Genomic DNA, 23,929 nt, shown 5'->3' with positions numbered 1-23,929 from the left:
ACTTGGATGCCCTAAAAATTTGCACTTCCCTAAAACAGTTTGCACAAGTCTCGCCCTTGCTTCATTGGATAATCTCACTAGGATAGTGTAGATTTCTACCCAAGAACTGCTGCTGTAATCATAAAGAATGTTCTGTGCTCACCCCAAGCCTCTTATTCACACTATGCTCATACTGAACATCCTTTTAACAAACAGTACTCTACGGCTTTACTCTTGTACAGCTGTATATGGTAATGATTTATACTTCCACTACCCTGTGCCACTCAGAAGAAGATACTGTAGGTTCCCTACTGAGACTGGTTCCTCTCAAGGTTTCTCCCTCATGTTGTCTCAGGGAGTTTTTCCATGCCACTGTCATTTGCTCTGGCTTAATCATGAGGGATTGAGTTGAATTGAATTGGAATTGAATTGTTTTTTTGTTTTTTTTTTGCACTAGTTGTAATATTTGTGAACAGCGTGTATCAGCAAAATTTGGGTAGAAATGGAGACTCAGTAAAGTCTGATACGACACTACACGCTCTTTTTTATCACTATTGCACTGCTTATTTTTCAAAAACATTATCAGATAGTTAAAAATGATTTCGCTAAACCTTTTTTGAAAATCACAATAAGAAGTTCAAGGGCTACACCTGGAAACAGATGAAACATATAACCTCATTGGTATAGTAATTTCAGTGTTTAATGTACATGGTATATATAGTGCAAAGTTCACGGTGTATCTCCGGTGTTTTGACATATGTTGGTGCGTGAGGGAAGAAAAGTTCTGCTTTTGATTGTACTGAATAAAGCAGCCATGGGGAATAATATGGCGTGAGGAAGCGTGTGTCAGTTTACCTTAGTTCATCATGATTTGTGTGGTAAAGAACAAAGATTCAAGATTGTATAGATTTATCAGCCATTTATAAACATGTGTTTTAAAATTTGGACTTGCTTGTGCAACTCCCCTAGCCATATGAAGGGTCTTTCTAGGTCATTATTCTTAATTTGGGCCTGGGATTTGGAACATCAACCAACTGTTCGGACCCAATCTGACCCACAGCAGTTAATTTTGAATCTGAATGTGACTAGCGCTCAACAAAATTCTGCCCAAACTCGACCACTGTCAAATATATTCTAAATAAATCTCAGCATTCCTAGTGATATAGTATGTTTGGCAACAACCTTAGCAACAACAAGAAGATCATTATCACACTATAAGTGTAATACAAGTCAAATATTAACCATTTTATCCTACTAATTTCATAACTTTTTTCTGAAAACCTGGAATTATAAGTCTTTATAAATCTGATTGGCAAAAATAAAAAATGTATACATATGAGAAGTACACCAAAATATTGCTGTAAAAAAAGATGAAAAGCTATATCTTCTTAGAACTCATTTCAGATCAAAACTTAATACATGGCCTTATTTATTAACTTCATTAATGGTTTAATACAGTCTCTTAAAATAGTAAAAGTTTAATATCAATGCAAACATTATCTTGTTTTAGTTCTAAACAATGTAGAAATCTACAGTAAGAATATTTCTATTAAAAGCCTGTATATTATAGAGTGTCCAAAAAGTCAGGAACCAATAAGAGTAAAACTACATATACTTAATTTTGCATTTAGTCGTGTGTGTGAGTGTGTGAGACGCACCATGTTCATGACAGTAAGGAGGAAGCGCTTCGCTGCCTCGGCTCCGTGGTACTGCACCATGTCTGCATCGGCCACCACCACCGTCTCTACAGTGTACTCTCCACTCATCCGGATGGCGTTTCTCCTCCCACGAGCATCCTCCATGCTTTTAGACCTCCGATCCTTACGCTTCCCTACACACAAATACAGAAAAGTGCTATGTGTTTGAAAATGACATGAGCTAACCAATCATAATTCATGCTCATCCTGCACCCAATTCACCAGGGTATGTGTTTGTGTGTGTGTCTAACTATCTCCAAAATTTGAGAACCACTGGTTTAAAGAAACACACACTTGCCAATGCACACAATGTCAATATCAAACCTACAAATTAAGATCTTGTCATCTGATCACCTGCTTAATGCCCTAGCTACAAATTAGGATCCTATAATCTATAAAGGACAAAGACACACCAACCACTCCATATCATACCATATATAATAAAAAGCAGGACTTGTAATGCCTGCTCACAGCTTAATATCTGGCTGAGGTTTCTTGATAGCAATTCAAACAAATGGGTAATTGGCCTATTGGCCTGTTTTTAAAGCAGTTGTTCAGCAAAAGTTGCAATGTACACAGCGTACACCAAATGCAGTGAATCAACCAAGCTAAGAAACGTTTGGTATATGAACACATTGCTTTACAGCACTTCATTACTGTGAATTATTACTAAAATGTAAACAGATATGATGAGTGCACTCAAACTAATGCTATGTGGTTGTTTAAATCTTTTCAACCTCAGGCTATCAGTGGGGGTGAAGTGAACAGTTGTTAAGACTCAAGTAGACTAATTGCTTGGATCTTTGCGATCTGATAAGTTGTGAATAGCTCAGCTGCCTTTAATCATGGGAAGGTATGTTTGTTTTTATAGCAGTCCATAACTGGAAGAACCATTTCCTTGGCCTACCATGATACATATGGAGTTTTTAGGCATCTTCAGAGTTTCAGTAAGTAATCTCATATTTTATACCTAATAATACTGACTGGCTGTGAAATGATCCACCATTGTCAAAAGATTCAAAAATGTGTCTAGATACAAAAAGCTAGAGAAAGCAATATACAAGCAATGTTTTTTTTCTTCCAACATTACATGACGGTTTGATAACAGAAAGAAATAGTCCTCAGTGAGAAAGAGATTTGTTAGTAGACCAGTGTTAAAACTACTGATTTTTTGTTACGTCATGACATGTTCAGGGGTGGAAGAATCGTAAGTATACCACCTAGCCACTAGACAAGTGGAAGCTCCAGTGTGCTGCCTAGACCCATGTTTTATTTGCACTGAAACCTAAATAACTAAGCTGAAAACTGGTAGCTAATGTAATGTAACAATGTAAAGTGAGCTTTTTAGCTAGTTAAGTGCAATTATACAGACTTAAAAGAAATTAACAAAGCTTTTAATGTAGCACATCCTGTTTGTGCTCTTGACAAAACGTCAACAAGTCATTGGCAATTGTTTCAGCTATGAGATCTGGTGTTTAAAAGATTATATTAACTGAGTCTGGCTGGCTAGATTTACATGAACATGTTGGATATTTTGAGAAATTGCAGAAATTGAGAAATCCATGTGAACACTAATTTTCACAGAAATCCTGCCTTGCTTCTTGTGCAACAATATCCCAATTTTTTTTATAACTTTCATTAGCTCAGCACTTGATTGGCATCATGTCGTGGTCTATTTAGCACCCTGCTCACTTAGGTAGTAGCATGGACTTTATTAGCTCAGCTCCACCATTTAGCACTACCACCATCATTAGTTCAGCATGCTAAATTTGTATCATAGCCTAGATACATTTAAAAAGGATAACTTAGAAAATCTGAATTAGAAAAATAATTTTGAGAAAACTGAGAATGTGAAATACATGGTGTGTGTTGGAATACATCTTTACTGGAAGTCTGTATTCAAAGCAGTCCTTTGGCTGACAGCTAACCCGGGTGCTTGACTCTAAACCAGGCGTTCTTAACGTCAGTCCTGTAGACACACTGCCTTGCACAGTTTTCCCTAACCTGATCCAAAAAACATTATAATTTGTTAATCAGGTGTGTTTAAAGTAGGGAAAAACTGAACCCAAGAACCTTGCTCTAAAATAGACTTATGCGCAAAAATGGGGAATGTGCACTTCATACCGCAGTCCTGCTCCAGCTTCCGTAACGTATGCCTGTGTGTGCGTGTCTGCTATTTGAAGGCCAAAAAGCCAGTGAGTGGAATAAAAATGTCCAAGTCGGCGTGAAGAGAGAGAGCGAGCTGAAAGGAAAAGGAATGGGCGGTGATGAATTGGAAGTTGTTCTGGATTTTCATGAGGGTAAGTCAGAGAAAAGTTCCAACATTTTTGGGATTCCGTCTGGTTCGGAGGCAGACCGCAGCTCATAGTGATTCAAATCACAAAACCCAGCCTCCAGCTCCATCACAAATATGTTGGATCTATTACCCACAGCTGTGACTACACAAGATAGATATCTGTATGCCAGATAAAAACAATGATTAATTGTAGGGATCACTGTAGCAAAGTATTTTTATACCCAATCTGAGAGATGCCCTTACTCTTGAAATACTTTGTTTTTAAACTCCATAAGATGATTTAACGCACTTAACACATAAAATCCTCAGAAAGTTCTATGCTTCATAGAAGTAGCTATTACCATTTAAATAATACTGCCAATGCCATGAATTCCTCTGTTATGACTTTGAGTATATTAGATTTTTTTTTTCTTTAAGCTGCACAGTGAGACTGATGTTTTCGAGAAATGGAGCACGTCTGATCTGTGAATAATAAAATTGACACGTGTCATTTCTTTCCTAATACTTGACTACCCTCCTCTCACCCTAACAACAGCACCAAACCGGTAAAACCACCAGAGATTCCTGTGATTTTGTAGGTCAAAATGTCCAAGTGTACCAACTTGCTTCTCAGACAAGTCACACACAGATTTGGCCCTGATACACACAGATTTGGCCCTGGTCAGTGATGTGTTCTGTTTGGACACGAAGCACAGAACACAATCTCAGAGTCTGGCCTTCAATTGACCATGCAGTTTTACGCCAAGTTACAATCGTCCAGGTCCACCACCTATTGACATTGCACAATGATGCCTTGTTATTAGTGGATGTGGCTTATTTTCAGTCTGGGGAGCTTATTTTTCACTAGTTGTTAAATATAATCCTTCCACTTCATTGACACTGTGACTGGTTCACATACTTATATTAGACTGTCCCGAAATTGTTTGTACTTTAGGCATTAATGTTATGCTGACATGGTCTCCCTAATCCTAATCATCAGGAGATTACCACAGACATCCATGGCCAAGGGTCCAAGGAACCCTAACTGGCCTTACTTTCTGGGTGGGAAGGATGGACTTGTTTCCTTCTTTATTCTTTCTGTGAAGCTTGCCAACCATGGATGTCTATCTATCCATGCGTAAACAGAATAGGACAGTCACTCTCGACCAAGCACATTCAGCTGTTCTAGGAAGTAGCCCTCACTCCCCTAGACTGCTCATAGGGATAGGACAAACATACACAATGGGGTGAAAATTGGTAAAACCTAAACACTTGGTAAGACAAAGAAAGAAGAAATGAAGCCTCTATAACCTGAATCTTTTCCGAATCTCCCCTTGGCATCAGTCCTATCCCCTTTTTCATCAGCATTTGACTGTTTCCCCTGCTTCTCCTGCTACAGTATTAACCAGTGACTGGAATGTTCACTCAACTCTTAGGCCTTCCAGAGACTCTGAACTCTTCAGCTCTAAGCTTGAACTATTATGTGATTACGCCTCACTTGTCAAGTCACCTGTCAAATGAATAAATACAAATGTACTTTCTACATCTAAACCTTTCTAAGATTCATTTTCATTTTGTGTCCATCTGATGACCATTCTCTATATCTTTCCTTCTTTCAGTTTTGCGCCAAAACCACACTACCCCACACTCTTTCTCAACTTCCTGTTCTCTTCTGCTCCGTTTTAAAAGATGTTCTCAGTGCATTCTCCTTCACTGGCACCCTTTTAGGTATATTACTACATAAAACAGGATTCAGACATGGTCTTGTGGAATCAGGGAGAGTAATGCAGCAAGCCTTTTGTGTTCAAAGTGTATTTTAAGGTCACGGGACAGTCGTTGTTGCTAAAGCAGGCACCTACTTATGCAAGGTCCACTCTCTCGCCTGCTATCTCCTTCAGGCTAAGAGTGAGTCCACTGCTTCTCTTGGGTCTGCTGGAGAAAATCCACACCCCTTTCTTCCTCTTTGATCCCAGTCAGCATCTCCCTCCAGTCAGTCCTTCACTTTGTTTAACTGACCAGTCTCCTCCCATTCCATTCATGTTGGGAATATTAACAACATCAGAGACAAATAGGAATATGGAGGGTATATGAACACTAGTGACCAAAAAGGTTGTGACTTCAAATCCCACATCTGCCTGAGAGACAGTTTTGGGCTCTTGAGCAAGACCTTTAACCCTCAGTTAGGCTTCATGCTTGGATCACATCCTTCTTTACGTACACGTTGCTCTGGATAAAAGCATCTGGCAAGTGAATAAAAATGTAAATGAATGGACTGGCATTTTACTTTTGTGGTTTTCAGATTTATGCTTCCTGACTTGCATGTGTGTTCTAACCGATCAAGCGCACCCTTTTCCACAGATTGCACAACAACGTTCCAATGCGACCGGTGTGTCAATGTGGCCGTATTTCACCGGCCCAGATGGAAGAGATTGCGAGAGGAGAACGCAAGAGCAGCAGATCGCCTCCTTCTGTTGCTTTTAACACTCCTACTCTGTCCTCGGTGTAACATGAGCTTCCCTTACACATCCAGACTGTGTGTGTGTGTGTGTGTGTGTGCGTGTGTGCATGCATCGGGAAGCCTCTGAAGTACTAAGGAAACAAAGTTTAATAGATATACAGTCTGTCTCAGTCAGTATCTTTCTCCAGGGATGGTGTGGTTTGGTAGTGGTGGGGGTTTCAGGGATGCAGTTCTCCCACAACTTTTCAACACATAGGCAGATGAGAGAAAAAAGAGAGAGACAGGGAGATGATAAGAACTTCTGGCATGGTCTTGAAACAGCTTGGAACATACGAGAAAGCAGAGGAAATAATTTCCCCCAAATTTCGTCTTCTCGTGCCTCTCTGTAGACGCCAGGTGCTGGTTAGAGCAGAATGGCTAAAGCACCTGGAGTTTCACTGCAGAGCAGTTAAGTCCAAGTACATTTGCACACAATCACATAGACCCCACTCAGCCTTCAAAATCCCCAGACATACGACTGGCTCTGATCCCTTCTTTCTTTCATTCCCCCAATTTCCATCTCTTTTTTTTAGGTTGTGGTTACTTGAAGCCCTGATCTGGACGTATGGAAAGAATTTATTCACACGTGTTTGCAACGTTCAGGTGGTTGTTGCCCCTTCAGGTGGTTGTTTCATGGTATGTTTCTTGGTGAAATTGGTAGACTAAATCAAAGCCAAGGAACAAGAGAAAGTGATGTTGCACTTAAACTTTACACAAGTTCTAAAAAGACCCACAATCTGTGCTGATGTGAAACTGTGAAAATGTGAAACATTCCAGATATTGTGTGTTAGTTGGCTACCCTTCCTGTCTACACTTCTCTCAGACACTGTCACATTTGTCAAAAAACTGACATGTCAATGTCTGCTAGGTAAAGCATTTAAATATTCGGTGCTAAGTGTCTATGGCATGGTGGCGCAGCAGGTAGTGCTGTTGCCTCACAGCTCCAGAGCTCAGGTTACTCTCGGCATGGAGTTCCGCATGTTCTCCTTGGGTCTGCTTGAGTTTCCTTCAGGTTCTCTGCTTTCCTAACACTGTCCAGAATCATGCAAGTAGAAGGATTGGCTACACTAAACTGGTCCTAGCTGTGTGTGTCCATACACAGTGAATCATCCAACCTTGCACCCAATGTTCCAGGATAGGTCAGATCCACAGTGACCCTGCACAGTGCACAACAGTGAAAGCTAAGACCGGGTTTGAGAATGATTGCTCTTTGATTGATTTATGTTTTTTTTTTTTATTCTTTTACAGTACCTCATTGGACTATCCAAAGATGTGCATGCAGCCAGCTATCGAAGTCTGGAAAATTTTATTTCACATAAACAAAACATGTTTTGACTGCATTTATTCAGCAAGAGTGAAGCTGGGTAAACTCTATAATGACAAAACTGAGTTCATGCCACATGATTGGTCAAAGGCATGTATTGAAGCCATTCATCATACAGATATGTTGTTTTACTACATCACAACTCATTTGTATAAATTGAAGAAATCTCAGCATAGGATGCCAATAAAGGTGCACTGTCTGAGACATGTTCCCCTCAAAAAGAATCTAGGTTTGTAATTGGCTGCATTTCCTTCCATTATTGAGGAACCAATGACACTACATTCACACTGGCAGGAAAGGAAGATATAGCTGCGACAAAACTACAACAACAATATTCCATTATATATAGGTCCCCTGTTAAAAACAGAAAAAGTCTTCCCAAAAGGCTGCTCACCTTGGATGATTTGGCAGTGTTTCGGGCCGCTGCGTGTAGACCGGGACGTTTTGTCAGAAGAACGTTTTTGTCTGATGACTTTGTGTTCCCCGCCGGAGAAAGACTCAAGTTCCTCGCGAACAGGCGTGATAAACAGAGTCTCATCTCCCATTTGAACCAAGCCAGTCTGAGAGACACAAAAGACAGAAGGGAGTTAAACCACAGAGTAGCATTTCCAGTATGTAATATAGTACTAAGACCTTATGTTGTTCTTAGAGTCCTGATCTTGATATCTTGGTCAGGCCTGGAAAAAATCTGTCTTGTCATTACTTTATGAGTAGCTTTTGTTTGTCTGACCACTGTCACTATGATAATGCTAATTAAACCTAGAACCTAGTGCCAAGCCTAGTAGTATACCTTCCTTTAGCCTTCTGTTAAATGCGAACAAATGGGCATACATTTACCATAAATACACTACCAAATGGGCATGTTACAAATAAGCTAATTAAAAATGATAACATGTACATACCTTTAGTGTATAAACTGCAGCATAGTCCACAAAATACAACATAAAGATAAAGCAATAAAACTGCCTCATTCCATCACAAGGGAAGGAGAAAGGATTGAGTATATTTCCAACAGCCTTTGACTGAATTCTAGCAAATCAGAATAAAACTATGAGCTGTCATTCAGGCATTTTTCCACTAATAGTGTTGGAAAGCACAATTTCAGGATTCCTATCGCGGATTACTTTACTTCCACATTGCAATACTCATGGCTAGATTGGCACTAAACAAATACAAATTTACCACAGTCCAAATCTATAAACAGAATCTGAAAATATTTACAGTAAAGTCTGGGCTTAATCTGTGTTTTGTTAAAAAAAAAAGAAATACAATTGGATCCATCACTCTTTAAGACCTCATAATTTCTGTTCAGTGTGATTTCTCTATTCTCCATAGGAAACCCTGTCCATTTATCAGAAAGTAGCTAGTGTAAAGAATTGCTATGAGTTTTTTAAAAAAAAATGAATCCCAGGACCCTGTCACACTGGTAGTTGTGTTAAAGATGGAAGGACTCCCAGTGTATATGTCCATTCATCAACAGCCCTCCAGGGAACGTACAACATATGGTTGGCTTGTCTGTCTGTCCAAGCCTCTTTAACATAACACAAGTTGCCATTGGCAGCTTCGGACCGAAACTCTCATTTGGCCCAAACCCCTGAGTCAGCATGCAGTCAAAATTGGTTCCGTTCAATCATGCGGCCTTGGCTGTCACCCTACGGGATCCATTTATCTGAAGACAGTAAAGAAAAAAAGATGGATGGATAAAGGAAAAGAAAGGACAAGGAATGAACGATGGAGCCTCAAGGCGGGTGTGAAGGAGGAGGAGGAGAGGAAAAAGAAGACAGGAGTGCTGACAGGGCAAGGTGAAAGGGGGCCGTAAAGCAAGCGCTTTCATCCCCGACACGTACAGACAAACCCCACACACACACTTGGGACTGGGTTACAGGCAGCATATATAGGAATATGGCTGCCTCAGTGGAGGGAGAGCAATGGAAATGACATTAACAGAGCAGGAATCTTTTTTCCTTTCCTCCAGCCACACTGACACTTGAGGGCTCGGATAATGCTTGTGGCAACTTGAGCTGCAGCAACTGATTTCTGGGCTCAGAGGGGATATTTAGTTAGTCCTGAACATACCCTCAGATTACAGGCTAACATCAGTGATTATGACATATAACAGCAAAAAGAATGTGTTCAACAGTGGCTTGAAATCGATATGGCTACAGCAGTATTATTAATTAAAATATAAGTATAATTAACCTGTCCTGAACAATGTGCTTATTAAGCTTTATAATTATAATAAACATATAAAATTTATTTTGTAATTGAATTCTGATTTTTTTTTTTAAACTTCTTTCATTGACAAGCAACCTATTTTGACTTTGGTTAACAGTTTCCTACATTACCCACAATGCCATTCATCTACTGATAGTGACGCCAGTGAGAATCATCTCTTGCCTCATCTCTACTTTAAGAGACTGATGCAGTAGCGCTTTAGTCCCTTAGTCAGTCCAGCTCTCTCACATCCTTATCGGTACACTCAGCTGAAACAGATCAGCTTCCAACTTTAATGCTAATACTGGTGTCAACTCCATCGTGACTGTCATCCCGTAGATCGCTAACTAGCTAAGTCAAGTCTCTGTCGTAACTCTGAGCCCTATAGCTGCATTGCATTCTGGAACTATCTCACTATTTCTATGTTGAATTTCTCATTAAAATGACATTGAACATCACTGGAAAATGGTGTGAGAGGAAATATGCTTTTGCTCTTTTGTTTTTAGAAGCTATCAGCAAAATCAGACAATGATCTGTTATGATTGACATCTTTTATTTTCTTCTGTTATACAGTGAGCTAGAAATGACATCACAGCTGCAGACAAACACTAACTCCTCACGAGAATAAGGAAAGACACTTAAAGGAGCTGATCACGACTTTATAAGCCTGTTTTATTTACGCCCTCACTAAGACTTACGTGTAACACAGCCTGTGATGTCTCTCGCACAGTTTCATTATTGTTCAACATTATTGTTCAAGTTAAAATCTCACTGAAAGCATTATAACAGGCACCATTTCTTTTAAAGCCAACACGGAGAAAATGGCTTTGTGCAATCAATGATAACTGAGCTACTATTATTGAGTGGCAATGTTGTTTGATATAGACAATTTCCATAATATACAGTATTTATTTAGTCATAATGAGAGCACAAAGATGGAGTTCTACATTCAGTGAATGAATGGACAATGTGATGGACAAAGCCTGATCTGCACAATAAATACAGGTTACTGCTCCATTTATGGAAGAATTAGTCTTCTTTGTTGCTTAGATCTGTACTTCAGTTGATATAAATTGGGTCTGAAGGAGTTTTTATCAATCATTAATTTTGAGTTGTGTGTGTCCCATTCAAGAAATCCTATAAAACCAAGTAAACCTATAGAAAACTATGAAAGCAAAACAAACAAGCAAACAAACAAGCAAATAACAACAGCCTTAAGTAGATGCATGTTTTACAGTTTTATGCAAATCAGTTACATATTAAGACAAACACAAGTTGCTTTTTCACTACCACAGTAGAAAATAGATGAAAAAAAGAGATTTGTTTTGACGGCATGTAACTGAAATAAGCCCCGCCCCCAGTACAGGTACATATCACGGTTTTTGAGTCAGGTCAAACCCAACGATTTTGTATCATGTGCTAATAACGGACCATTACTTCTGGTTAAAGACAGAAATGACCAAAATATGAGATCATGAAAGAAAAACATGCTCTTAAATGGAATTGTAACTGCTTGGCTCTGGATAAAAATATTAAGCCAGTGATGAACTAACAAAGTCAAAAATGTTTGGCCACCAAAGCATTGTTATATTTACAAGTTTCATTTTATCCAAGCAGTACTCTTAGTACATTTACAAAACACAGGTCCGGGCTGAATATTAAGGCGACTGAGCTGACTATGATTGTCCAAATCCCATCTGATCTAAAATACTGAGCCACACCTATCGAGTCTGTTGTTTGTGTGTAGTGACACCAAACTCTGTCCTGAGAATGAAAGTGATTCCAGTGTTTGCTAAAATACAGCTATAAAATTCCCTTACTTAACAACATTAGCATTGTAGGTACAGTGCCAAAACCAAAGAAGCAATCTTCAAACATCAGATATGTCTTTCTACATTTGGGGTAAGTGGAACATTTGCATACTTCATTTTTTGGCTGAACTATTCCTGTAAGGAGGCCTGGCATGAAAAAAAAAACACATGGAGAATATACCATGGAGAATTAATTTCCACGTGAAAGCCATTCTAGGGAACTCATGCATGAGTCTATCATAATGGTAAATATGAGGGGCTATGTTTTGTATTTTGCAAACCTTTCTCAGTGTTTTCACAGCAATGCACAAACTATAATTAGCTAGCTAGCTGTACAGTTCTGGCCTTAAATAAGAGGCTGTAGCACTCAAGTCTGAAATGATCAACTCTCATCTGTGTAATCCAGTCCATTTTTTTGTTATTGAAAAAGATCCTGTTACATCTGCCATAAATTCAGTAGTATCCTTTTATTTAAAGAATACTACTGAATTTATGGCAGATGTAACAGGATCTTTTTCAATAACAAAAAAATGGACTGGATTACATATATATATATATATATATATATATATATATATATATATTACATATATATATATGTATATATATGTATATATATATATATATATATATACACACACACACACACACACATGTACACATACATACATACAACGTTATGATTTGGAATTCATATTTCTTTGACCAATTCTGTAAGGAGCAATGTGTATTTATTAAATTCACATTATTCATATTATTGATGTATATCACGATAGCTATATTTTCTTAGTGGATGTTTCTAAATGACTGCTCGTCTGCAATTTGAATTACTGACTAATTGGCACATTTGTACTGAAACAGCCCAAATCCTGAGTAAAAATAACAGCTATTTAGTATAAAAATCATATTAGAGGTGCCAAGAGCACATTGTGCTCTCCCAAATTTAAATGGAAACCAGCAATGTTGACAGCTGGTTAAATAATTAGTCGTGGCAGTTTTTCTGTTCTTCTGCTGAAAGCAACTCATAAGAAAATCACAAAAATGAAATAAGAAAAGCATGACAATTGGTCTTGATAAACATGCTTGATGCGGCACTGGCAAGTTTTGAGCTAGATGCCTGGCCAATCATTCATCTCGTACATTTAGTCGTCGTTTGTGTAGTAATTGGGAATTTTATATCCACTGAATTTATACTAAAATTTGTTTACAAATTTGTTTCTTCTTACTACAAGCAGGTGTTTGGGTCATTTTAAAATTCACTCACAGTTTTCCAGTGCTGTTTCTCCCCTTTTTTCCGTAGACTCGTCACACTTTAGGTGTGTGCATGAGGTCATGCAATGGTGAGGTTATGCATGGATCTTTTTTTTTTAATACAATTATTTGTGCAGCCCTAATGTTCATTCATGCACTGTTGTGTTGTCGTGATCGATCATTGGTGTCACTCAAGCATCCATGCACATCCCTAATGATGACCTGCATTTTTCCTTCTGCCAACTATCTGCTGGTCTGGAAGAAGCAATTTCCATTTGGAACCATGAGACAAAACATCCAGCTGATCTCCAGCTGATCTGCTCCTCGTCAACCCACACAGAGGTGTCAGAAAAGCTTGAGCCTCTACCGCCTGGCACATCTGTTACGACAATGATCTCATTTTCCAAAGGTGCAGCCTCAACGGAGCTTATATGGTGAGAGAAAATGCAAACAGTGTGCAGAGAAAGCCAAGTTTGTCACTGTTGTATGATCCAGAGTGACTGTGTTGCAATGGCCCAATATGGAGTGTACAGCAGAGGTTAGAAGAAGTGAGAGAGACAGTTAGAGCAGAGTCAGAAAGGTGAAGACCATCTAGTGGAGAATGCTTTCAGAGAAGATTCTGCAGACTTCAAACTATGCACATGTCTTCTCAATTGGTGCTCACTACACTTACACACCATCCGCTACTTTCACTCCCTCTATCTCTCTTTTTCAGTGTCTCAGCATTCAGACTAAGCAGTGGGGGCCTGGGGGTGTGAGCGTGACCTTTCGGCCCAGCCAAAAACCGAGTGACAGCCTGTCACAGTGGTGCTACTCGTCCCATTCAGCCGTCAGGCTGATGGCAGCTCATGCTATTCACAGGAACTGGTTATAGCTGGATCTGAGCCAGGGAATCGTATCGTACATGACAAATAAGAACAAGCACCACATAGTCCTACATAACAAACATGCAAAATGGTAAATTTTACACAAATCCCCAAAAAAAAAAAACAGTATCAAGAAGACTGTTGTAAGTAGTAAGTTGTAGTTACATAAATCAAGCAGTGGCCTGTCTCAACTCAGCCAAAAGGCTTCATATGCTTCTGTGTACGGGGGGTCTAAACTGTATGCAATTTGTACATTCAGCCTCAGTTAGCATGCCTCTCCTGTTGTTCTGTGCAGCTGGTGTTTAGTTACCCATACTAACCTGCTGAAAACCGCAGTGTGGGTTCACCAGCTACCAGCTGCCAAAACAGGCCAGGCTGCTCAAGCTGCTAAGATACGTTCCAAGTTCCTTATTTCTTGACTAATCTGATCAATACATGTTTCAGTTTAACTGTTACTAAAAATAACTTCCTTCCAATGCAGCATTAGTATCAGTTATTCAGAAATGATTTCCTTTCTACCAGCTGGCAAGGATGGTTTACAAGTTTGACCAGTTCGGTCAGACCAAGCTGGATTTTTCAGCAAAGTAACCCGAGCATTTACTATATTGTTCGCACTTCTGCTTATCTTAAGACCAAAGTTACGCTTTGATGATAAAGCCATTTCACTTGTGTGGGAAAGAACATACAAACTGAAAAGAGGGATCAATGAGTAACTCCGCTTTGCACCGACTTTCCCTACATATACACCATTCACTGACCTTGAAGGTGTATGCAAAACGAGAATCAAGAAAAACATCAAAACTATGGTATAGATCTATGGTTTATTTTCTTATAGTTTATACTGAATAGAAAAACACTTTTTGCTATGGAAAGACAAAATAAGCCCACCGTTTTTACTGATCAAAACCATGACGACACTGTTGCTAGGCGAACCAGGAGCATTAGACATAGAGAATAAACTAGTTACAAACTTAGGCTAGTGATAGAGCTAGCTAACATGTAGCCATTAAGTCATTTATTTCGAATAATATAAATAAAAAGGTAGAATCGCAGTGAAGTCTAATCAAAACCATCAGAAATATCAACATTTCCCCCAAATGTGCCAGTAAATGACTAAAAAAAGACTCCATATGACTATAAATAAACTGCAATTTACACAATCGCTAACTTAACATCCATGGGCTCGGCCATATTGAGAAACATCAACATTCCAACACTGACATTCTGATCTGGTGAATATCACAAGAGAAGCTGTTCATATAGAATCATCCTGTAAACACACTGAACATGACCTCATTTCAACGAAGCAAAAGAGTCATCGATTTAAATTGAAGACTTTGATTTAAATTAAAGTCAAAAGGTTGTCATTTCTATCATGATAAAAAGCACCATCCAATATTTAAAATATAAGTCAAGAATAAAACATGACAGGGTGTGCTGCTATAGGAAATTAATCAACAGTGAGGTAGTATGATGTGGACTGACATGAAGTGGAGTTACTTTTACCACAACAAAGTCAAATATTTTCCTATTTTTTTCCTATTTATTAAAGAACACATCATATTTTTGTCCATTTAGAATTATATTTAATGTTGTGGAAACAAGTTAGTTACTGATATCACTCATGATATTACAGCTATAAACTGTCATTCCCTTACCAGCCTTTCTTTTTTTTAACTTTCTTGCAAATAATATGAAAAAATATGCAAAGAAATGTAGCTTGTCATGTCACTGTGAAACCACAAAGCCATCTGTCCTGAAGATTTTCCCATGTTACGTAAGGAAGTAGACTGACGTACGGTAGACTGTGCGATTATGTGAAAATAATGCACACGTGATGCGGCTCAAATAGCTAGCTAGCTAACATTTGCTGTTCTCTCCAAACTCAGATTGCACCAGGACTGCTGACAATTCTGACAAAGAAAACAGCAAGACAAATATCTTTACAGTGTTGCACTATTTTGCACATAGTCACATGCATGAATATCCTGTATCATCTGATATATTGCAACAGGATATGTGGTTGATATTGACAGAAATTGACCATATGAGTGAGGAATTGTTTTCCATTGTTACAATACTGTCAATGACCAGGATGACTAAAAACGTCTATAGACAAAAATGTTAAGGATGAAATGCGTTCGTGTCTCTGAACTTCACTCAAAATGTGGTGAACCAGGAATGCAAAGAACATTTTCACTCACCAGGCCACCACAAGTGTCCAGCGAAGCAAACGAGTCAGTGTGATTGAAGACAGTGCCAGTGTAGAAACAGACCCGTCCTTTAAAAGCTGGTTCATGCTGGACGCTCTCTCCTCGACTCCGCTCCTCAACCATGAAGCCCTCGGCGAGGAAAGCCTCATCCCTCTGGAGCTCCAGGTAAAGCTCTTGACCGAAGGCAGGCAATGACACGAACAAGTGGCCATGCTGGTTCTCTGAGCGCCTCCTGCGCCCTCTGCTCCACCGGGATGCTTCCCAAATCAGCTCCACCTGCTCCTGCTGCAGCTCCGAGGGCACTACTAAGTCTGTCTCGTACTCTACAGAGCGTGCTGGGGAGGAGGGAAAGACGACTTCAATTTGGGACAGCACTGTTTTGAGATGTCAAATCTCAGCTCTCAATTTCTTGAGTACTTCAGTTGTCCCTCTGGGGGAACCCTCTACGTAGAACCCTATCAGTGTTTCCCTATCAGAAATGTTGCATCTTTTCAATAATAACACTAATAACAGTGTAAAAGTTAAGTTACTATGTAAGTTTTATAATATATACATTTTCATATTGAAATTACTGCACTATTATTACAAAGCTGTAAATAACTTCACTGAAAATTATTTCCCCTCCAGAAGGATAGTTCTGTTCGACAGGCTTTTCACAGTTTCATGGCATCCTTTGAACAGAAGTATGTGTTTCCCTAGCCAGAAAAGGACACTCCTTTAAAAGCATAAAGGACATTAGAGGACAGCTGTCCTTATGCTGCTTTCTAAATAGGACACACTTTTATCTCTGAAGCTCAAATGCTGCACCAAAATGGTGGCTTTAGCTTCAATAGATTGAAATATCTTTATGATAATAATGATAGATGCTGTACATAATGGGAGGTGGTGGCTCATTGGTTAAAGCTCTAGGCTACTGATCAGAAGGTTTGGGAGTTCAAGCCCTGGCACTGCTAAGTCTGCCACTGCCGGGTCCTTGGGCAAGGCCCTTAAACCTCTCTGCTCCAGGGGTGTGATATCATGGCTGACCCAGCACCTGAGCCCAGCTTCCTAGCAAGCCAGGATATGCAAATATAAACACAATTAAGGCATAGACCCACTACGTGCATTTATAGTGCAACCTGGGGTGGAGAATGTACTAACCCAGCACAGTAAGGTGCTAGTGTGTGAACAAGTGCTAGTGTGTGAACACTTGCACCCTACAGTACTGTTGAGCTCTTATGTACAGCTGTGTTATAATCAGGATTATAACTTTAGAAACAAATGCACCACTCAACAGACTTCAGACTGTGAACTATAAATCTGAAAAAAAAAATCATTTTTATTTGTTTTTATAGTTATGTTATAAACATGCCTTGTGTTTCAGTTTCTGCTTTTGAGGTTGAGAAATTCAAATTACCCGACTGAAGACCTGTTTAAAACTATTAGTGTCTGCTTAGCCAAATAAAACTAATTCATCCGATATTATTGGTTATCAAAGTTTACAGCTCCTTAGGTGTAACACATTTTTCATATTGCTCTGGTTTTAATGTAGATGTAATGGGAATGTATTACTATAGACGCAGTAGGTATGAGTACAGAGAGAGCAGAGATGAGTATAGAGAGCATGGGAGTGGACTACTGTAAAAGCAGTAGGTGTAGATTATTAAAAACGCAGTGGGAGTGAGGGTAGAGAGAGCAGGAGTGAGTATACAGGCAACATGAGTGAGTACAGAGAGAGCAGTGATGAGTATATAGGCAGCAGGAGTGAGTACAGAGAGATCAGAGATGAGTATAGAGGGAGCAGGGGTGAATTATTATACAGGCAGTAGAGGGAGAGGTGAGTATAGAGACAGTAGGTGTGGATTATTAAAGGCAGTATAGTATATAATAGATATTAGAGGTAGTAGGAGTGAGTAGAGAGAGAGAGCAGGACTGAGTATATAAGCAGCAAAAGTGAGTATAAGTGGACAGGATAGAGGCACTAGGAGTGCATATAAAGGGGCAGATGAGATTATTAAACAGACTCATCTGCCCCTTTATTTATGTAGTTGAGGTGGAGATTACTATTATTATTGAGGCAGCAGGAGTATAAAAGGAGCAGTAGTAGATTATTATAGAAGCAATTGTATGTATCAAGGGAGCAGGTGGGAGGTGAAGTGAGAGTGAGTATAGATGAAGTATGAATGGATTAGCCACCAGCAGTGAGTACAGGGCAGCAGGATTATTATAGAGGCAGTAGGAGTGAGTAAAGGGAGGCAGGAGGGGATTAATGTACAGGCATCAGCAGTGAGTACAGGGCAGCAGGATTATTATAGAGGCAGTAGGAGTGAGTAAAGGGAGGCAGGAGGGGATTAATGTACAGGCATCAGCAGTGAGTACAGGGCAGCAGGATTATTATAGAGGCAGTAGGAGTGAGTAAAGGGAGGCAGGAGGGGATTAATGTACAGGCATCAGCAGTGAGTACAGGGCAGCAGGATTATTATAGAGGCAGTAGGAGTGAGTAAAGGGAGGCAGGAGGGGATTAATGTACAGGCATCAGCAGTGAGTACAGGGCAGCAGGATTATTATAGAGGCAGTAGGAGTGAGTAAAGGGAGGCAGGAGGGGATTAATGTACAGGCATCAGCAGTGAGTACAGGGCAGCAGGATTATTATAGAGGCAGTAGGAGTGAGTAAAGGGAGGCAGGAGGGGATTAATGTACAGGCATCAGCAGTGAGTACAGGGCAGCAGGATTATTATAGAGGCAGTAGGAGTGAGTAAAGGGAGGCAGGAGGGGATTATTGTACAGGCATCAGCAGTGAGTACAGGGCAGCAGGATTATTATAGAGGCAGTAGGAGTGAGTAAAGGGAGGCAGGAGGGGATTAATGTACAGGCATCAGCAGTGAGTACAGGGCAGCAGGATTATTATAGAGGCAGTAGGAGTGAGTAAAGGGAGGCAGGAGGGGATTATTGTACAGGCATCAGCAATGAGTACAGGGCAGCAGGATTATTATAGAGGCAGTAGGAGTGAGTAAAGGGAGGCAGGAGGGGATTAATGTACAGGCATCAGCAGTGAGTACAGGGCAGCAGGATTATTATAGAGGCAGTAGGAGTGAGTAAAGGGAGGCAGGAGGGGATTATTGTACAGGCATCAGCAGTGAGTACAGGGCAGTAGGATTATTATAGAGGCAGGAGCTGTGAGTACAGGGCAGTAGGAGTGAGTAGAGAGGGAGCAGGAAGGCATTATTATTGAGGTAGTAAGAGTATAGAGAGAACAGAGGGGATTTATTATAGAGGCAAGAAGACTGAGTAAAGGGAGACAGGAGGGGATTAATGTACAGCCACCAGCAGTGAGCATAGAGCAGCAGGATTATTATAGAGGCAGTAGGACTGAGTATAGGTGTATAAATTATTATAAGAGGCAGTATGAATGAGTATTGAGAGAGTAAGAGTAAGTGTAGGGAAGCAGAGGGGAGATTATTATATACAGGAAAGAGGAGTTGAAGTGATAGAAATAGTCCTGTCTCTGTAGTGCATGCATTAAAGTACTGCATAAACAAAGCTCTTGATGAGAACTTGAGTCAGTCCATGCAGACGCTGTGCAGTAGAAGGGTGCTGCAGAAGGGGCTCCTGCAAATCTGTAACTTGTGCAGCAAACCCGTTAACACGCAGAGAAGTGTTACTACAATGCAGACAGGACGCTTTTAATGAAGAAATGCAGCTGCTACATTCTTACCTACTGTTGCCTTCAGTCCAACAGAAAGAAGGAGAAGGGGCAGCAGAAGCGGAGGAGCCCTGTAGCTACGCATCACTGCCGGAGAAGCGAGGGCGAAGTCAGCACAAGTCGGGCAAAGTTTTGGGAGAAATGAATCGCTGCAGCAAAGCGGACAAAACCGAAGGGGAAGACACGCCCACTGACACCGGATTGGCCGGCGAGATTTATGCGAAACAGGTCTCTGCGAGGTGATTGGACAGTCGCGCGATCACTCACAGCGGTGGGCGGAACGCGTACACGTGGTTTCCACGCTGCAGATAAAGTGCAGGTAGTGAACCCAGATGTTTAATCCACAGGAGGAGGCTTATTCAGTATTTTGCTTTGAAATAAGTATTTTTTTCACAGTTCGAAAATCTACTATGCAATATGATTATCCTTAAATGTTTTATAAAGGGATTAATTATTTATAGATTAATCCCTAATTATATTTATAAATGAATCCCTTTATATTTATAAATGCCAAACACTTAAAATGAATTATTATTTTCAAATAAATGTGGTGTATAGCATTGATTGATATGTCAACGTGTCACTCACATATAAGGCATAATAAAGTAATACTTGATAAACACACCTATATTTACATGACAATGTTGGGAATAGTCCAACACCCAAATAATATGGTCAGTGGTTTTTTTTCCAAAGACAGGTAGAGGTGGGCTGACAAACTGTGCAGAGCAACCGATGGGCTACAAGTAGATATGTCATATGTTGCATATATGTAGACATATGACTGGCAGTGATGTTTATCTAAATCTGTTCAATGGGCAAAAACTGTACAATGTGCTGCATATACAAGATCATCAATGTCAATCATTTGTCCAAATATACACAACATATAACTTAAATGGTTGAAATGCAACTATATGTAGCCTGTCTGTTGCTCTGCACAGATTGTCACACCCCCTTTACCTGTCAATCAATGGAAAAAGGCCACCATAGGTATACCACTTGCACTCTCAGTTACCTTGCTATATTTAGACAATGTTACTGTCATGCATACTTATTTGCATGATGAATGTGTACCTTCATGATCACATAGACACATAAGTTGTTGTTCTTTTGGCTGATCGTGTTTGGGGTCGCCACAGCGGATTTTATTCCCAATTTTATCCGGGCTTAAACCGGCACTGGGAGTCCACTGTCTTGTGCAGCAGTAGTGGCTGGGGTTGGTTCCCTGGCCAGGAATCGAACCTGGGCCATGGCGGTGAGCGGGCTGAGGCCTAACCACTAGTCCTCCAGAGACCTCATATAGACGTGTAAGTAATTTGGATATAAGGTAAATGTCAAATATAGGAACATATACTGTATAACACTATATATCTGTTTTTAGTATGCATGTATTTTTCCAGCTATTGGTGATGAAGTTGAACTCTTGAGGTAAGAGAAGACAAAAACACAAGAAGTAAGCTGATATTAATACTACATTACTATTACACTATATTTAAAAAAAAAAACATTAACGTGAATGGACAGCAGCATCTACTTGCCATGGCTCATCTGTCAAGTCATGTCAAATCACTAGCTATCGAGTACTCTCAACCTGGGCAGTTCTGCCAAGCTGCTCTCTTATCATGGCCAGCTCAGTCACAGCAGCTGCCAGGTCTCCTTGGCAGCTGTGCAAGTGAATAAAAAAAGAGAAATCAAAGCCACTCAAAACAGGACTAATCCCTCTCTGACCCCACTCCAAAGAACTCTGCATTCACATGCAGACGTGCAGATTATAGCTCCAACGAGAGTAAAATCAAAAGAATAAGGCTGTAAAACCACAAAGGCATGAGAGCATTGCTATTTGAGGCTTTTGAGGAGGTTCAGTTAAATACAGAGGCGGTGAAATAGGCAGTTATACATAACATGCCGTCATTCTTTGTTCTGACCTGGTGACCGTTTTATCACGTTTATTGATAGTGTAACACACCTGATTCAACATATCAATTTTTATAACATTGTTTGGATCCGTCAGGAAGCAAAAACAATACAAAAATAAATCAAACAGAACAGGATATTATTGCCAAAAGAACCAGCATTTTGAATTATCAAGCCTTATAACCAGTGGGGCCCAACAATATGAACTTCACCTTTGACCCTGACTAACTGTTTTTTTTAGCTGAACTCATGCTGTGCACTAGGAACCCTGAGGTGTAACTGAACATTTTCATAGGATTTAAAACGTGTTAGGGATGTGATTTTGTACAATGCTGGTAATTCCAAGCCTGAAACACTGACACATCAGTTGTGTGTGCCATCAGTTAAGTTGTTTAACCCATCAAACATTACAAAACACCTCTTAGCTTCTACATTTTATGAGTCCTTCTGAGATCAGTTCTGTGGGGAACATCATTTCGTAGGGTCTGATTGGGAACCTGGTGGTGGATCTGAGAAAAAAAACCCCGGCTGACTTTAGAGTGGGTCAGGGAGGGATTAGTCCTGTTTTCTTTTTTAATTGGCACAGCTGCCAAGGAGACCTTTAGCTACCTCTGAGAGCCAGCAAAGCAGCTGGCATGACTGAGCTGGCCATTATAAGAGAGCAGCTTGGCAGAAGTGTCCAGCTTGAGAGTTCAGCTGCCACAGTGATAGTCTGAATCACAGTAAATAAGAGGCCTGTCCATGTAACACACTCACAGAAGGTCTGTCAGACAGACACATCGCAACCTAATTTGAAAATGAGTTTGCATGGACAAGAGTAAAAATATGTCACCATTCAAGGGAACTTCTTATAACTAACCCCAAACGCGTCATGATTATGGTAGGGCATCATGCACAGTAAAACTCTTTGGAGGTCTTGATCTGACATCTAAGCCTATCTAGCCATCAAAATGGAGAATGCAAAAACTTTTTAGTTGTCAACAATGAACCAGTGAAGCGTCTTAAACTATTAGTGATCTTTTTCTCCACAATTTCCTCCACAGCCATTGGTGACTTTCCGGTGTCCATCATAGTCCTTGGATCTTTCTCTTTTTTTATTTTTCCTCTCCACTCTCTTCTCTTTTTCAAATGTTAATGATGCTGGTGCTGATGAAGGACACCAAAAGAGGTCCAAGCTCCAGACAAAACAGTTACTGAATAGGCCACACTTTGGGAGCAGACAGCCAATGGCCACCTACCGCAAACAGCTTATCTTCCCCTAAGAGAAGGGAGATTTTTGGCGGAACCTTAACCTGAGAACAGATACAGAAGCAATCTCCCTTCCCCTTGATTTTACAGTTTTTGTGGTGAATTGCTCCCTCTAGAGGTCAACTGACATACTTCATGGTCTGATTTTTTTTCTTCATTTATGCATATGGTAGATGCCTTCATCTGAAGGGACCTACAACTGGGACAGAACCCAATCCAATAATACTGCTGAGCAGTTGAGGTTTGCGGGTTTTGTTCAAGGGCCCAGCAGTGGCTTTTTGCCTGTATTGAAATTTAAACTCACTCTTCCAACCGCTGTCACTGAACCTTAACCACTGTCACTGCCCTAATTATAAATCATATGTACTGAAACATTGAATGGGCAGCACAGTGTCCCACTTTTAATGCAGTGTTGCTGCCTCATAGCTCCTGAGTCCTGAGTTTGGGTTATTGTCTGTATGGAGTGTCTCCATGTTCACATGGGTTCCCTCCTAAACTTTTAATCCTGATTACTTTATCCCTAATACATTTCCTCCCATAGAGTGACTCCAACCAGGATAATGCAGTTATAAAGACAAATAAATTAATGAATTAAAAATTGAATACTAGGCTGCAGGCAAGTCACCGAAATCAGTCAGGAAGGCTCATCACCAAGTGATTGTTGATTATATTCTTGACTACATCACATGGCTTTTATCTCTGATAAACTGCTTGCTTTTACATCAAGTAAGACTGAGATAAGATTAATCACCTAACAATTTCTTTGATAAAACATGTTTTTATTAAAACAAAATACTTTATAGTCAACTTTCAATGATAAAATCTTTCTTCTGACCATTTTTATCAAATGTCAAAGCACACATGTATTGGAATATATTTAACATAAACGTTAAAAAAACAACTACAAGTATATAGTTCAAGTCAACAAAAATCACAATTACTTCTACTTGTTCTC

General features: G+C 39.9%; 1 protein-coding gene across 2 annotated transcripts in view; it reads right to left on the bottom strand.

The window, feature by feature from the left end:
- Positions 1-19,979, bottom strand: part of adamts17 (ADAM metallopeptidase with thrombospondin type 1 motif, 17) — a 150,653-nt gene extending 130,674 nt beyond the window's left edge. For both annotated transcript variants that reach the window (XM_034308734.2, XM_034308735.2), the window contains exons 1-4: positions 19,822-19,979; positions 16,119-16,462; positions 8,167-8,332; positions 1,638-1,810 (exon numbers count right to left, since the gene is read on the bottom strand). In XM_034308734.2, coding sequence (XP_034164625.2) covers positions 1,638-1,810; positions 8,167-8,332; positions 16,119-16,462; positions 19,822-19,894 — 756 coding nt within the window. In that variant the 5' untranslated portion in view covers positions 19,895-19,979. The remainder of the gene's footprint in view (positions 1-1,637; positions 1,811-8,166; positions 8,333-16,118; positions 16,463-19,821) is intronic.
- Positions 19,980-23,929: the final 3,950 nt, after the last annotated feature.

This window comes from Pangasianodon hypophthalmus, chromosome 11, assembly GCF_027358585.1.
Source record: "Pangasianodon hypophthalmus isolate fPanHyp1 chromosome 11, fPanHyp1.pri, whole genome shotgun sequence".
Taxonomy (NCBI): domain Eukaryota; kingdom Metazoa; phylum Chordata; class Actinopteri; order Siluriformes; family Pangasiidae; genus Pangasianodon; species Pangasianodon hypophthalmus.
The sequence above is the reverse complement of the archived record's forward strand: the minus strand, read 5'-3'. Positions and strand labels throughout refer to the sequence as shown.